The sequence below is a fragment of the Borostomias antarcticus genome (genome assembly GCF_949987555.1).
Source record: "Borostomias antarcticus genome assembly, chromosome: 34".
Lineage (NCBI taxonomy): Eukaryota > Metazoa > Chordata > Actinopteri > Stomiiformes > Stomiidae > Borostomias > Borostomias antarcticus.
The window spans coordinates 3,375,890-3,391,123 of record NC_140267.1 but is presented as its reverse complement, the minus strand read 5'-3'; the positions used below and the strand labels follow the sequence as shown (position 1 = coordinate 3,391,123).

The 15,234-nt window shown below is 41.3% G+C and overlaps 1 protein-coding gene across 1 annotated transcript; it reads left to right on the top strand.

Annotated features, from left to right (window-relative positions):
• Positions 1-1,666: 1,666 nt before the first annotated feature.
• edaradd (EDAR-associated death domain) lies at positions 1,667-9,137 on the top strand (the record flags this gene model as incomplete). Its single annotated transcript, XM_084460830.1, has 6 exons — positions 1,667-1,724; positions 7,218-7,276; positions 8,007-8,049; positions 8,160-8,230; positions 8,543-8,591; positions 8,749-9,137. 6 exons carry the CDS (start codon positions 1,667-1,669, stop codon positions 9,135-9,137), a joined length of 669 nt encoding a protein of 222 aa, XP_084316956.1.
• Between the last annotated feature and the right edge of the window lie 6,097 nt (positions 9,138-15,234).

The following is a 15,234-nucleotide window of genomic DNA, read 5'->3' as shown; positions in this document are numbered from 1 at the left end:
TTGATAACGGCCGCCGGCCTCCAGGTGGCCGCTAGGCTAACTGACCCAGCAAACACGCAACGTCAGGGAGACGTTCAGATCATGTCTTAATAACGTCCGTCGGTCCTGAACCCCGTTTGTACGTCTGCTGGACCCCTCAATATTCAAACGTCTGGCTTGGACCCCTCTTAGACGTCTGTGGACGTGCAGAACAGGTTCAATATCTGAACGTTAAAAAAAACACATTAATTCTGGCTCCTAATTGGATGTCTTTGGACGTCCGAAAAAGACAAAAAAGACATCTAAAAGACGTCTAAAAGACGTGTCTTTGCTCAGTGGTGACCTGGCCCACGGTAAACACCCCCCACCCCCTTTTCTTTCCCGTCCCAGCACGTCCCTGCCTCCGGACCTGCACCCCTCCAGAGCCCTGACGCGCGGGACTTATTGGAAAAGTGGGCGGAGGGTCTCAAGCCCCTCTAGTTATGCTTTTACATGAAAATATGTAGGCTATGATTAGAAAGATTTAAACTTCTAGGCTATATAATAATGAGCAAATCATCGTATGTTATTATTTAATGACAAATAGTTGTAAAAGTTGCTTATTTGTGCTGGGGACATGACACAAACGAACATGTGTAGGCTACTAAATAAAATAAAATAAAAAAATTATTTTTATTATTATTATTTTTTATTATTATTTAATAATAATAATATAATTAAATATTTTAATAATTAAATATTTTAATACAAAGTGGTTAAAACGCAAAATAGTAGGCTATCTTTAAGACCCTATTTGTTATTAATATTTATAACAAAGAAGAACAGAATCTATAATTGAAGACTTTTAGAATAAGCATTTTAAACATTTTACATCAAATAGCCTATGAAGTAGGATATCCTTGGGACATTAATAGGCATGATTGACACCACAATCAAATCTGTAGGCTATTTAATGGAAATCACACTCATAGGCGATCGATTAACTGGTCTGATATTGTAGAGACAGACCGTAGGAGTTGACTAAAATTAAAAAAATATTTAAAAATATTTTATATTAGTATAAATAATAAAAAAATTATTTTATATTTAAAAAATGAAATCACACTCATTAGGCGATCGATTAACTGGTCTGATATTGTAGAAGACAGACCGTAGGAGTTGACTAAAATTAAAAAAATATTTAAAAATATTTTATATTACTATAAATAATAAAAAAAATATTTTATATTTAAAAAATGAAATCACACTCATTAGGCGATCGATTAACTGGTCTGATATTGCAGAAGACAGACCGTAGGAGTTGACTAAAATTAAAAAAAATATTTAAAAATATTTAATATTAGTATAAATAATAAAAACAATATTTTATATTTAAAAAATGAAATCACACTCATTAGGCGATCGATTAACTGGTCTGATATTGCAGCGACAGACCGTAGGACAGACCTAAAATAGATTTCAGAGGAGGTGTGCACAGGACGGGCAGGGACTCGTCTAGTCCTCAACTTTAACCACAGAGAGGGAAGTTCTAAGCAACTGAACTTCTAACTTTTTTCCTCCACCGAGCACACAAACCTACACCCGTTCAACATCCGCTTCTCTACAGTCTCAGGTCCGACGGTCTCAGGTCCGACCGTCTCATCACCGCATAGGCAGCAAGACCGGGTTTTTCATGACTTGTCCTCATATGTGCGACTTTATCGGTGTCCAAATGACTAGTTTGAAGGCGTTTCAGGAGCCATTTGGTAAGTTTGCCACTTTATTATACTGTTTGATCATGTTTTTATCCGGATTGTTTGCTGTTAAAGAAGTGTATTGTCTTAAAGCCGAGGGCCATCAAAAGAAAATCGCAAACTAGATAAATAAAATAGATAAGTCAAAATACATACACATTCAAGTAGATATGTACAGAATATATAGAAGGTCGTGTATCTCTAAATATCTTACCATCAACAGAAATTATTAATTTCTGTATGGAAGCCTACTTGCCTGTACAATGTCTAGGATGTAGGCCTGACGGACAATTCGGTGATAAAAACCCTTGTGGCCCTCTCTTATAACTGGTAGACATAGACAATTCCATGGTAGCCATATGCTTACACTCCCAACATGTTGCCATGTTGAGGCACATGGTCTTTCACTGTGTATCAGTTGTGTCACTGCATTCAATGGTGATTTGTATAAAGGTTTTGTGTGGGAGGTCGGCTATGCAGATTGTGTTTTGAGGTCATCCATATGAATCAATCAATCAAAGCTTTATTTGATTGAATATCCTCTAGTCCCAGGCTTAGAGTGTGTTTAATTTGACTGTCCTACAAAAACACCTGTGCCAAGCAGTGCCTATTCGATTTCGCTGCGTGTAGTGTGGTTTTGGAGTCATACTGAGTCATTGTTGCCTCCTATCTCCTATCTCCTATTCTACATGGAAAGCTGATGATCATAATGCATAAAGCCCATGCACTGTCCTCTCCTGTACTGTAGCTTACTGTTACCTAACCATATCTTGCTGGTTTTACTGGAAGATGCACAAATAATACACCACACACGGCACGCATGCGCACACACAGACAAGATCGGCTACAGAATGTGATTTAGGTGTGGGTGGCTCTGTGGATTGAGTTGGGTATTAAGCACGCCATTCAGCTCACGCCATGTGTGGTAAAAACATGCTTTAGATGCTGCTAAACAAATGCACCGTTGCACAGTCTGTTGCACGGCTTTGAAACTGTAGTTATCCTTTCATTCAAGGTATGGGTGGTCAAAGAAGGAGAAGATCTTGGTTCATCAGTGTGGAATCGTGGCCCTGAGCAATGTATTATGATGTGGTTTCTATCTCATCTCGTGAATTGTATCTCGAACGAGCAGGTACATGCCCCTACATTCCCTGTCAGCGAGAAAACAATACCCAACTGATCTGGCGGCTCCGTCGCCTTCCACTGGATGATTAGATGACTTATATCCGTCGAGATATGTTCGGGCCTGATACGTACTGTAGCCTGTGTCTTGAGAGTTACGTCCGTAAGCGGTGTGAGGTGGAATTATGTGGAGGAAAGCTCCAGAATTATGTGGAGGAAAGCTCCAGAGATCAGCACACTAGTTCCACGCGAGAGGAACACAGGAGGACATTGCTTCTGCACCTTTGTCGAGATACAGGAAACACAACAGAGTAGTGTAGCTCCCACTAGCTGTCTTAAATCTTGTGTAAAGTTACCATAGATAACCCGTGCAATGTTGTAACACGGTTACTGGAAAGCAAAATCATTTCTCCTTCTCACTAATTAAAGATAAGTGCTCTATTCTCAATACTAGCAGTACTAGCCTATTTAATTACACAGCAATAAACATAGTGTTATGCACATAACCCAACGCAACAGTGGAATACAATAAGCTAATTACAGTTGTTGGCATAATTACAGCTTTACTGCACAGATTGAGTGTGAATCAAAATTAATGTAGCACCTAGTGCTTTAGTTAAAAGGAGAAAGAGTATACAAGGAGAGTGTAGGAGTGACATGTTCAATAAATACATCCTGCCAATGAGTCATGTGACAAGAGGCCAAAGGTTACTGTGGTGAAATGTGTTGATATATTTTGAGCTTTGAATGGTTAAGTTAGAAGCCTACAATCAAAATTGCACTGTTACTGTTTAATGATGATATTAAAGAACATTTAACCTATTTTCTTTAAGTGGACAGAGAGAGAGAAAGATGACGTTACCTAGGTAATATTACTATAAAAAAGATTATAACGCTCGTTTCCCTTCACGCCCACCTAAGTGATGAAAACGCGGAGAGTGCATTCCCCACGAGTGACAGTTGACCAGTGGGGACAGGCCCTTAGCCTACATTAGCTAACTAGCTAACGACACAATAAGATAACATCAAAACTCATGAGGGAGAGAGAAAGAGACTTATAGGGCTAGCACTAGCAAAAGGTAATCAATATATCAATATAAAGCGAAAATGAAATTGCTTACTAATGTTAGCCAGTGGCCACATACCTGTAATATGTCTGTGTCTGCCTCAAAAAGATATACTCGACTGACTGACTCTCATGACTATCGAGTGCCTATCGTGCATTGGTTTCGCTCACAGTACGCGCGCTGCAGTAGCTAGGAAAACGAGAGAGTAGGGCATCACCTTGGAGTGACAAATTATTTTCCAGCCTGATGCAATCAAAATCTGTTAGGCCGGGCAGGCACGCAGAAAAACGGCCCTTAGGCGAATAAGGCAGGGTCCCTCGGCCCTGTGAGGTCTATGAGTGCACGTGCCTGCCAGAATGTATCACCAGTGTGCACTACTAAATTCACAATGGGGTTCAATGTCAACTGAAAATTAGTATCTCAAATGCCACACCTGAATTGACAGGTTCTGCCAGTGTGGTAGAGCCGAACCAAGAATAACATGGTTTTAGTTAACCGGATGGTGTACAGATAGTAGGATAAAAGGTTTTTAGTTAATGGTGGTTTACAGATCGCACAGGATTTAAATGGCGTTGGATGAACGATCGGACTCAGTGTAGGGCTTAAGCATGAACCCTGTTGTATCCTATACATCTAAGTGCGTGGTAGAAGGTTGTAAAAGGAGAAACCTTGTAAGGTTTTGGCAGACTAAACCTAAACCCAAATGGCCAAACAGGATCTGTAATCTGAGTCCAGGTGAAGGGTCAGATGAGTTCAAGGTCAAGGTCAACTTTATTTATAAAGCACATTTAAAATCAACCGAAGTTGCACCAAAGTGCTGTAAAATATATAAAATAAACTAAAACAGAAAACTGTATAAAGTGCACATAATCACAGAATAATAAAAGGACAGGACACAAAACAGGACAGGGGATGTAGGCTACCAGGCCTCAAAAGCCAGTGAAAACAAGTGCGTTTTGAGCTGAGACTTAAAGAGCCCTAAGTTCTGTGCGTGTCTAATGTGTGGAGGGAGGCTGTTCCAGAGCTTTGGGCCAGCCACCGCAAAAGCTCGGTCACCCTTGGTCTTACGGGCTGCTCACACGCTTCCGTTTGATGCGTCAACATTGACGGATGCCATTCACTTTCGATGGCTGCAGCCGAATGGCATTCTGGTTCCGTCGTTGTCCCGGTGCGTTGAGTTGCCTGCGTTGCTAGCGTCGAAAGTTGAGCAATGTTCAACTTTCAGATGCGTTGCCGGAGCTGCCGACCAATCAGATGTCTTGACGGAGAAAGACGTCATCGCAAGGCTGGATTTGGTTGTTGTTGCGTGCAGCGGACACGCCTTCCGCCATACGTTGACGGAACGGAAGCGTGTGAGCAGCCTGTTAAGTCTCGATCTAGGGACTGTTAAAAGAGTCTCGGAGGAGGACATCAGGGTTCTAGACGTCGCACGAACTTGAATCAGTTCAGCCAGATAGTGGGGGGCCAAACCATGTAGAGCCTTAAAAATAAACATTACGATTTTAAAATCAATCATGAAGCGAACAGGAAGCCAGTGGAGGGAGGCCAGCACCGGTGTGATGTGGTCCCGCTTCCTGGTTCCAGTCAGGAGGCGCGCAGCAGCATTCTGGACCAATTGCAGGCGCCTCAGTGACCGCTGGTCAAGGCCCACATACAAGGCATTACAGTAGTCCAATCTTGAAGAAATAAAAGCATGGATGACTGTCTCCAGGTCCTTAGGAGAGAGGTACGGTTTCAGTTTGGATAAGAGCCTCGTTTATTTTAATCCACTTATTACATATTATACCTTTAAATCATATAATTATTCATTCGTACACTGCACTGTGTACTTATTTTAATCCACTTATTACATATTATACCTTTAAATCATATAATTATTCATTTGTACACTGCACTGTAACCTTTATTCTTGTATTTTATTTTTCCTGCATTTTGTTTTAAATGTGCTTTCATAATGTGTTTTTTCTTGCATTTCATTTGATATGACCTTTTATAATGTGTATCTTACACTTTGTCTTGATGCTTTTAATGTCTCATGTAATTCACATTTAATTGCCTTGTTGCTGAAATGTGCTATACAAATAAACTTGCCTTGCCTTCCTGTGGTGTCATACCCTTATAAGGGGTTGCAGGGTGGTGTATAATTCAGGTGAATGAGAACCCACTTTCCATTTACGAATCAGTCGTTTTTTGCTTGGGTCCTGGCAACGTGAAGCAGATGCAGGCATGCTTATATATATATACAGCTAAATAAAAGGATTCAGTGTAGTATGATACAGTATATATGCAGCTTCTGACCACTGGGTTTCCTTCACCCTGTTTCTTGTTCTGAGAGACCCTTTGTTCTGCATAGAGTGAAATGTTAAAAGCAAATTCTCAGCTAATGATTGTGGATCTCCAGAGCATCCAGGAGCTACGAGGAGCTTGGCTTCAGAGCGCCCGCACTATTAAGAGATCCTCACTGCACCTGAAGCACAAGCCTCGAAGTGCACAGAATTCAGGGAAGAATTTTTACAGCTCACTTATCTGGCCCCCGGGTGATTACTGTTTTTTTTGCTTCCCTCTGGAATATGTAGAGAGTGGGTCGTATGCCCACCTCCCTTGTTCTCTGTAAAGCGCATTGTGTTGCCTCTGGGTATGAAATGCGCTATACAAATGAAGCTTTGATTGATTGATTGATTGATTGATAGCCAATCACTGATCACAGACGTAGAGAGTGCAGATCTGCATTCTACGACCAAATCGAACAGACTCCCCACCTAATGGCATGGCTAACTTTATATGACCTAGCCATACTCTATCTCTGATCTATCCTACGTGATTGAACTACCTAAAAAGAGTCATGCTGGCATTGACTGATGGAGACCTGTGTGGCATTGCACAGGTATTGTATAGAGTTGAAAAGGGATTGTACTTGTCTTGCAAGCAGGAACACTAGGAGGACAGGTCAACACGCATGAGACAGCGAATGGACAAAGAGACAGGGATCTGAGCTGAGTTTCCCAGAGGCATCGTAGCGCGACATTCATCGTAAGCTATGGCGTTCATCGTAGCGCTACGATGCCTCTGGGAAACTCAGCCCTGGGCTGGAGGAGGTGCAGGTAGGGTAGGGAGACTGAGGAGGGTTCGAGGTGCAGGTGGGGACATAGAACATAGGGGAAAACCAAGAGTCCATGTGGGGAAAACACACAAGTCTGCGGCCATCTTGTGGACGGGTGGGGACAGGGGCAGACGACCCTAACAAATTGCATTTATTTGTACGCATTGAGGTTTTCAGCATTGTAATGTCCCTATTGTATCTGTTGTGTCTTGACAGATAGAATCTCCTCGGAACCAGTGGAAGACATTGATACCAGCAGTTTTATGGCAGAAATGGTGAGGCCCTTAAATGATATCCATCTGACTAAAAGATTGACGTCGGACATATAAGTTAGATGTCTTTCCGTGTCAAATCATGTAGCATGCAGTTCTTCAAAAGTTGCGTACAGTTCTTCAAAAGGACGTGCTTAAGGACTAGTTTAGTATTTATTTAGTTTAGTGTTTATAAGCCCTGTTATAAAGTTATTTACATGACATACAACAGTCCATATCAACATTTTGACAGACTTTGTATTCTTGAGATATTAGTGCTCACTGCTCAAGTCACAGCCAAGTACACAATGGATCTCTATTGGCAAAGAGATCCATTGTGTACTTAGCTGTGACACTGGCACTCATATCACAATGCACAATTTCGTAATAAATTGTATATGGACCATTGTACATGATCGTAAATAACCTTATATAACGGGGTTTGTGATTCTAAATACCAAACTAGTTCTTTAAGGAGGACATGTAAAACCTTCGAGGGGGCCCAGGTAAAGCCATTGAAACATTGCTGAGCACAAGGGGCTGTGATTTCTAGGCCTAGGGACATGTTTCAGCAAGCAGCTCCTCTGGAGCCAAATACACTGGTGTGTAATTTTCCTACTAGGTTACCAGCTCATTGAATGCCTTCCTTTTCATGAGATTTCCATGTGCATTACTGGAATAGAGAATATTGCGTAATGTAGACACCAAAAAAGATATGTTTTTTGTATTTATATCTATATTTGTTCTCTTTTAGTCCTTGGAGTCCAACTATCCAGTTCAAGTCACAGAACCTCAAGGTAGACTACCAGAGATAAACATATCCATTCACAGCATGTGTTTATTTTATATATTTATATATTTTTGTGTTGGAAGAGTATGCCCTCATACGGTTAACTGTCCCCTCCAGATACGGTGACGCTGCAGCTCAGATCCATGCCTCCTGGATACCTCACACCTCCCTCAGACAGGATAAGACAGGTGAACAACGCGGCCTCCTTAAATGTTTTCTCTTTTAAGTTGTGACAACATTGGAATCGGTTCCGACTACTGTTTTAGAACTTAAACCAATCGCATCAGAATTTCTAATATTGTCTGGATACATGTTTTTAGCCTGTTTACGGTAAATAGTTGAAACCACAAGACTGTTACCATGGTGGCAAGTGACTATATTTTCCCAATGGACAAGTACATTCTATGTATACAGTGTGGTGGTTCAGAAAGGTTATCCTGTTTGAGGACTGACAGAATCATATTTAAACACTGATATGATGTATATCCCTTCCCTTGCAGCCAGTGGAAGATGGTGTAGAATGTATCTGCACAGCTTCCATTTCACCAGGTAAATCAATAAAGATCTAACTCCATGTTTAAATAGGCCAAAACAATAACCTTTTACATGTCAAACCTGTAATAGAAGGTTGCTATACCATTTTATGTGCTCATGTACTACATGCAGTATACACAGTCTGAGATGCTTGTAATTCCCCTCGGCACAGACTTCCCCAAGGAATTACAGTTCCTCAACCCCCCCTGTGAGAAGTGCTGCTGCCCCGCCCCGCCTCCTAAGATAAGTGACCTGATGGATGACAAGGACTTGCTGGACGTACTTCGTCTGAAACTGGACCCCAACCACTGCACGGTCAAGAACTGGAAGAACTTTGCCAGCCGCTGGGGGATGAGCTACGACGAGCTGACCATGCTGGAGCACCGGACCCAGGGATCCATGTACCACAGCCCCACACTGGAGTTCCTGCTGCGCTACAACCAGAAAACCGTCACCGAACTCTCCGAACTTTGCCGGCACTACCAACGCATCGACGTGCTGCAGCTCCTCCAGCGCTGGATGAAGATAGACTGGCCGTCACGCTGGCAACAGGCTCATTAAAGCGATTCGCTCCCTTCATGCCTACTTCATGTCCTTGCGTGATTTTGGATCTGTGTATACATTAGTTGGTCAAAACACACGTCGAGACCAGACAGAAAAGTACACTTTTCTTGTTTTTCTCTCCACTTTATTGAATTAGCATTAACAGAGGGACGTAGACCTGCGGTTGTCAGATGTTCATGTAATAATCAGCGGTTTACAGAATCGGGTTATGTTTGTATGGAGATGAAAGATGGACGCCATGTTATGACTCCTGCGGAGTTCAGTAAAGCAGGAGAAAGCCGAGTGGGATGGATTGCAGTGGGATTTTTACCTGTTTGTTTTCATTCTCTCAACCACTAGATTATGTAGTCCTTTCAGAAGTCCTTGAAGCTTTTTTGTAACTTCAAGTGTAGGTGCTCTCTCAAGAAAGGACCGACGCAACACAACTTTAATGTTACTTAACGTTCGGTGAATGTCCAAAGACATGGTACATGACATAACCATGGCTAGGTGGGAAAGAAACAAATAATTGATGTCATGAACCAGTGATGTTCATGAACCAGTGATGTTTTTACTTCATGTTCAATGGAACCAACGTTGATTGAATCAAATCAGAGGGGGTATATAGTTGCATATCATCTTGTTCTCAAAATATCCCAGTACAAATAACGCAGTTGCCACTCTTTGCTTTATAGAACATTGACTTTTGGAATGACAGACAATTTGATGTTACTTTAGTTACTTTAGATATGAAAAAGGTGAATGTTTCGATTTTGTTTTTATAGTATCATTAAAAGATAGATGTTCCCTAACTATTGTATTTTATTCATAGTAAATAATATATGAGCTATTTTAGCATTGAATGCTTTTTTGTATTGAGACCTGGGGCCTCATTTATCATTGTGCATACACCCTTTTTCATTTACACTTGATTTTTGTACTTGCTTTTCTCCGCAAAGAATGTGATGTATCATGCCAAAACTCAATGGGAAATATTGTGAGATATATACACAATATTTCCCATCGAGTTTTGTCATGATACATCACATTATTTGCGAAGAAAAGCAAGTAAAAAAATCAAATGTAAATGAAAAAGGGTGTATGCACAATGATAAATGAAGCCCCTGATATCAGTTATGAACACCCAGAATATGATTACTAATAGTAACGGTACACTCCCATAATAAATATGACATTATTTAGTCTTGAAATGATATGGAGACAAAATTAAGTATTAATAGAATACTTTATTTAACAGAAAGTTAATTAAGTGAATAGTTTAATTACAATACACTGTATACAATACAACATTTGTCATCACATAAGATATAAAGATGATATATTCCACTCAGACTGCATTTAAAGAAAAACACTTCTGAACTGTATCATAGCAAATACTGAGGTTAAAAAAGTACACTTCCAGAAGAGATTTTAACATAATTTAAATATTCGCTTGAGTACACGCATATGTCATGAACATATTGTCCTTCCTGTCTAAACTCAGATGCTGCATAAGAAAGACAATACACAAAGATATGTGAGGTAAATGTACATACAAATATATTATACTACTGTGTTATTTTAAATAGTAAAAAAACAGTGGCGTGCACAGACATTCTGGGGGGTCAGGTGCTCAGTGAAAAATGAGGGCACCTTGCGTGGCGAGATGTGGAGGGGGGGGGCTGACAGATAATTTGTATTTTGATCGTTGCGCGAGTTGTTGAGTGGGGGGGGGGGGCGTGAGACTTGGTTAAGATTGCTACATAATACTAAATATTCAGCTTAAGTATACTGATAGCTACATGCTAACATGCTGTACCAACAACACATTCTACCGAGATTGGTCGTGTGGTGGTCATAATAACGTTAAATCCATTAATTGATTATGACTAGCGTCTAGCTCGTTAAGCAGGTGGGCAGTCGGCTAATTTATGCTCAGCTGTTTGCCGCTGTATGAGACTTACTTCACAACAGAGACAAATAAATGCAAGTTAGTTGCCAAAATTACAACGCATTTTGGGGCATTATTATTACACGCTTTTAATCGAGAATTGATATACAGTAGGCCTACACTATAAAAAATTAAAAAAAACTTTTAAAAGGGCACTTGCCTTGTCCAGAGGGCAAAGGGCATGTGCTCTAGCACCACCTCGTGTCTATCTGTGCACATCCCTGGTAAAAAACAAACAAACCACATCCTCAAGAGGAATTTATCCCTCAAACACAAGACTTTGGGTAACGCTAGACTACAGTGTCACTTGTGTAGTGTAAGGTAAAAGTGCATAGTTCCATTTTACTTACAGTATATGTACTTAAGTTACACACTATAATTACATATTTGTAATGGTAAATACTTGTTACAAATGTTCATGTTTTCACTATAATCACCAAGTTTGTGTTGCATTTAGCTCAGCTGCCTCCAGCTTACTAATAGCAGTAACAAATGTTGGAAACTAGTCGTCTCAAAGTGATACCTACTGTATATAAGATGGACTTAGGTCTAGCAGGGCACATTCTGTACTGCTAGATCATTGGATTATTTTTAACCTCCTGGGCAGCTGTGCATAAAAGCCAGTGATTATAGTTGAACGTTGAACATTTGTAACAAGCGTTGTAGCAAGCATCCACTATTACATATATGTAATTGCATTGTGTAATTACAAACTGTTCCATATTCAAAGTACACTGTAACTATGTGTTGTTGCAGCCTTTTACAGCCCACTGTACTAAGCGCCAATGTAATTACACTGTACAAAGGGCACTGTAATGTAAAGTGTTAACAGACTTGGCAATGGCGGTTTGGAATGGCGAATTGATGTATTTACAAACAAGTTACACTGAAAAAGTTCATAAGACTCTCAAAGTTTGGAACTAGCAGGAATCAGTTATCTGGGTCTTTGATATTTAGACCAAGCATATTTGAGAGGCTTATTGACATCTTATCGTTTTCATCTGATGAGTTTACTACAGGAGGATTCACTTCAGGTGGTGAAACATTACCTGATGCTGTTTTTGCCTTAAAAATTCTTAGTCGCTCCATTACGTCAATACGACCTGAGGCTGTTGTACTCTTCTCTCCCTCTTTTGGTGATACGCATACTTTTGGCAAAGTGACCCCTGTATTCATTTTAATGCCTTCAATATTTGGTGTGTTAGTGTCTGTATTTAAGGTCCTCATGGCGTCTTGTAGGTGTTCTATACTGTTAGTTGGAAGCCTGTGGAATTTGAATATGGGAACCTCCACCTCAACATCTGACAAATCACCTCCTGTTTCATCTTCACTTGCGTTTTCTTCATCTGAGGCAGAATCTTTATCTTTTGTGCCAAAAGGCCACTTAAGGCGCCATCTTCGCTTGCTTTTTGGTGAATCTGGCTTGTCAAGGCTGGCCACAACATTGGGAGCAATTGGGTCAGAATCTGCCTCTCCCTCAACTTTGGGGACAGAAACTTCTAGATCAGGTGTTGTTAAGTCAACACTGGCACCAATCTCAGTTTCTTTCAGTATGTCAGAGGGAGCCTCAATATCGACATTTGGAGCATTGAGATGAACCTCGGGGCCTGTAATGTCAGCTTGGGGCACTCTCAAGTCGATGTCTGGAATATTTGGGATTGAGAAGTCAGGTGAAGTCACATTCACACCAGAGGGATCAGTCTTGAGGTCTAATTTAGGAGCTTCAAGACGATTCTCAAGTGAAGGAGCTAAAACTTTCAGGTCTGGTGCATCAACATGAAGTTTGGGGCCCTCCGCCTCAGGGCTTGAGAGGCCAAACTTTGGAAGCTTATAATGAGGCAGTTTGAATTTGGGGATATCAATGTCTACATCTGGAGCTTTTAGATCTACCTCAGGTTCTTGGATGTTGGCTTCGGGCACACTGATATCTAGTGGTGGTGCCTTCACTTCACCCTCAAGTGTGGGGGCATCAGGGGCTGTGAGATCAGCTGCAGGCAAACTGATGTTAACATCTGAAGGAGATATGTCTCCTTCAAACTTGGGGGTAGAAATGTTTGTTTCAGTTTTTAGCTCAACATCAGGGGCTTTGAGGTCCAATGTGGGCACACTGAGATCTGGAGCAATGATTTCTCCTACAATTTTTGGAGCAGAAAGGTTGGAGTCTGGGACATTAAGGTTGACATCAGGTCCTTTGAGGTCCACTTTGGGAAAATGAATGTCTACATCTGAAGGAGCTTCTGGTATTTTCACATCAACCCCAGGCACTGAAATGTCAACATCTGGTGCTTTAAGATCAGCATTGACATCAAGGTCTGGTCCTTTCACCTTGGGTCCTGACAAGTTGAATTTGGGTAATTTTAATGATGGGAATTTAAGTTTTCCAGAAGGAGCATCAATGTCCAAATCAGGGGCTTTCAAGTCTATTTCAGGTCCTTTGATGTCTGCTTTTGGCAAATTCAGATCTACATTTGGAGCAGTGATGTCCAGTTCTGGGGTTTTCAGCTCTACTTCGGGGGCTTTCACTTCAGCTGTTGGCAAATTGACATCTACATCAGGGACAGAGACATCTGCCTTGAGATCAGCATCCACATCAAGGTCTGGTGCTTTGACTTTTGCCCCCGATAAACCAAATTTCGGCAGTTTTATCTTAGGCAACTTGAATGTTCCAGAGGGAGCATCTAGATCAACACCTGAGGCTTGGAGATCAACATCTGGTCCTTTCAGGTCTGCTTTGGGCAAACTGATATCTACATCTGGTACAGAGATGTCTCCATCAATCTCAGAAAGGTTCAGCTCTGGTGTTTTCACATCAACCCCAGGCACTGAAATGTCAACATCTGGTGCTTTAAGATCAGCATTGACATCAAGGTCTGGTCCTTTCACCTTGGGTCCTGACAAGTTGAATTTGGGTAAATTTAATGATGGGAATTTAAGTTTTCCAGAAGGAGCATCAATGTCCAAATCAGGGGCTTTCAAGTCTATTTCAGGTCCTTTGATGTCTGCTTTTGGCAAATTCAGATCTACATTTGGAGCAGTGATGTCCAGTTCTGGGGTTTTCAGCTCTACTTCAGGGGCTTTCACTTCAGCTGTTGGCAAATTGACATCTACATCAGGGACAGAGACATCTGCCTTGAGATCAGCATCCACATCAAGGTCTACTGCTTTGACTTTTGCCCCCGATAAACCAAATTTCGGCAGTTTTATCTTAGGCAACTTGAATGTTCCAGAGGGAGCATCTAGATCAACACCTGAGGCTTGGAGATCCACATCTGGTCCTTTCAGGTCTGCTTTGGGCAAACTGATATCTACATCTGGTACAGAGATGTCTCCATCAATCTCAGAAAGGTTCAGCTCTGGTGTTTTCACATCAACCCCAGGCACTGAAAGGTCAACATCTGGTGCTTTAAGATCAGCATTGTCATCAAGGTCTGGTCCCTTCACGTTGCGTCCTGACAAGTTGAATTTGGGTAATTTAAATGATGGGAATTTAAGTTTTCCAGAAGGAGCATCAATGTCCAAATCAGGGGCTTTCAAGTCTATTTCAGGTCCTTTGATGTCTGCTTTTGGCAAATTCAGATCTACATTTGGAGCAGTGATGTCCAGTTCTGGGGTTTTCAGCTCTACTTCAGGGGCTTTCACTTCAGCTGTTGGCAAATTGACATCTACATCAGGGACATCAAGGTCTGGTCCCTTCACCTTGGGTCCAGAAAAGTTGAATTTGGGTAATTTGAATGATGGGAATTTAAGTTTTCCAGAAGGAGCATCAATGTCCAAATCAGGGGCTTTCAAGTCTATTTCAGGGGCTTTCACTTCAGCTGTTGGCAAATTGACATCTACATCAGGGACAGAGACATCTGCCTTGAGATCAGCATCCACATCAAGGTCTGGTGCTTTGATCTTTGCCCCAAACGTTGGCAGTTTTATTTTAGGCAACTTGAATTTTCCAGAGGGAGCATCAATGTCAACATCTGGAGCTTGGAGATCCACATCTGGTCCTGTCAGACCTGCTTTGGGCAAACTGATATCTATATCAGGTCCAGAGATTTCACCTTTCACATCAGGAATGGAGATGTCTACCCCTTCAGGGGTCTTCAGGTCAGCATCAATATCAAGGTCTTGTCCTTTCACTCTCGGCCCTGATAAGCCAAATTTTGGAAGTTTGAT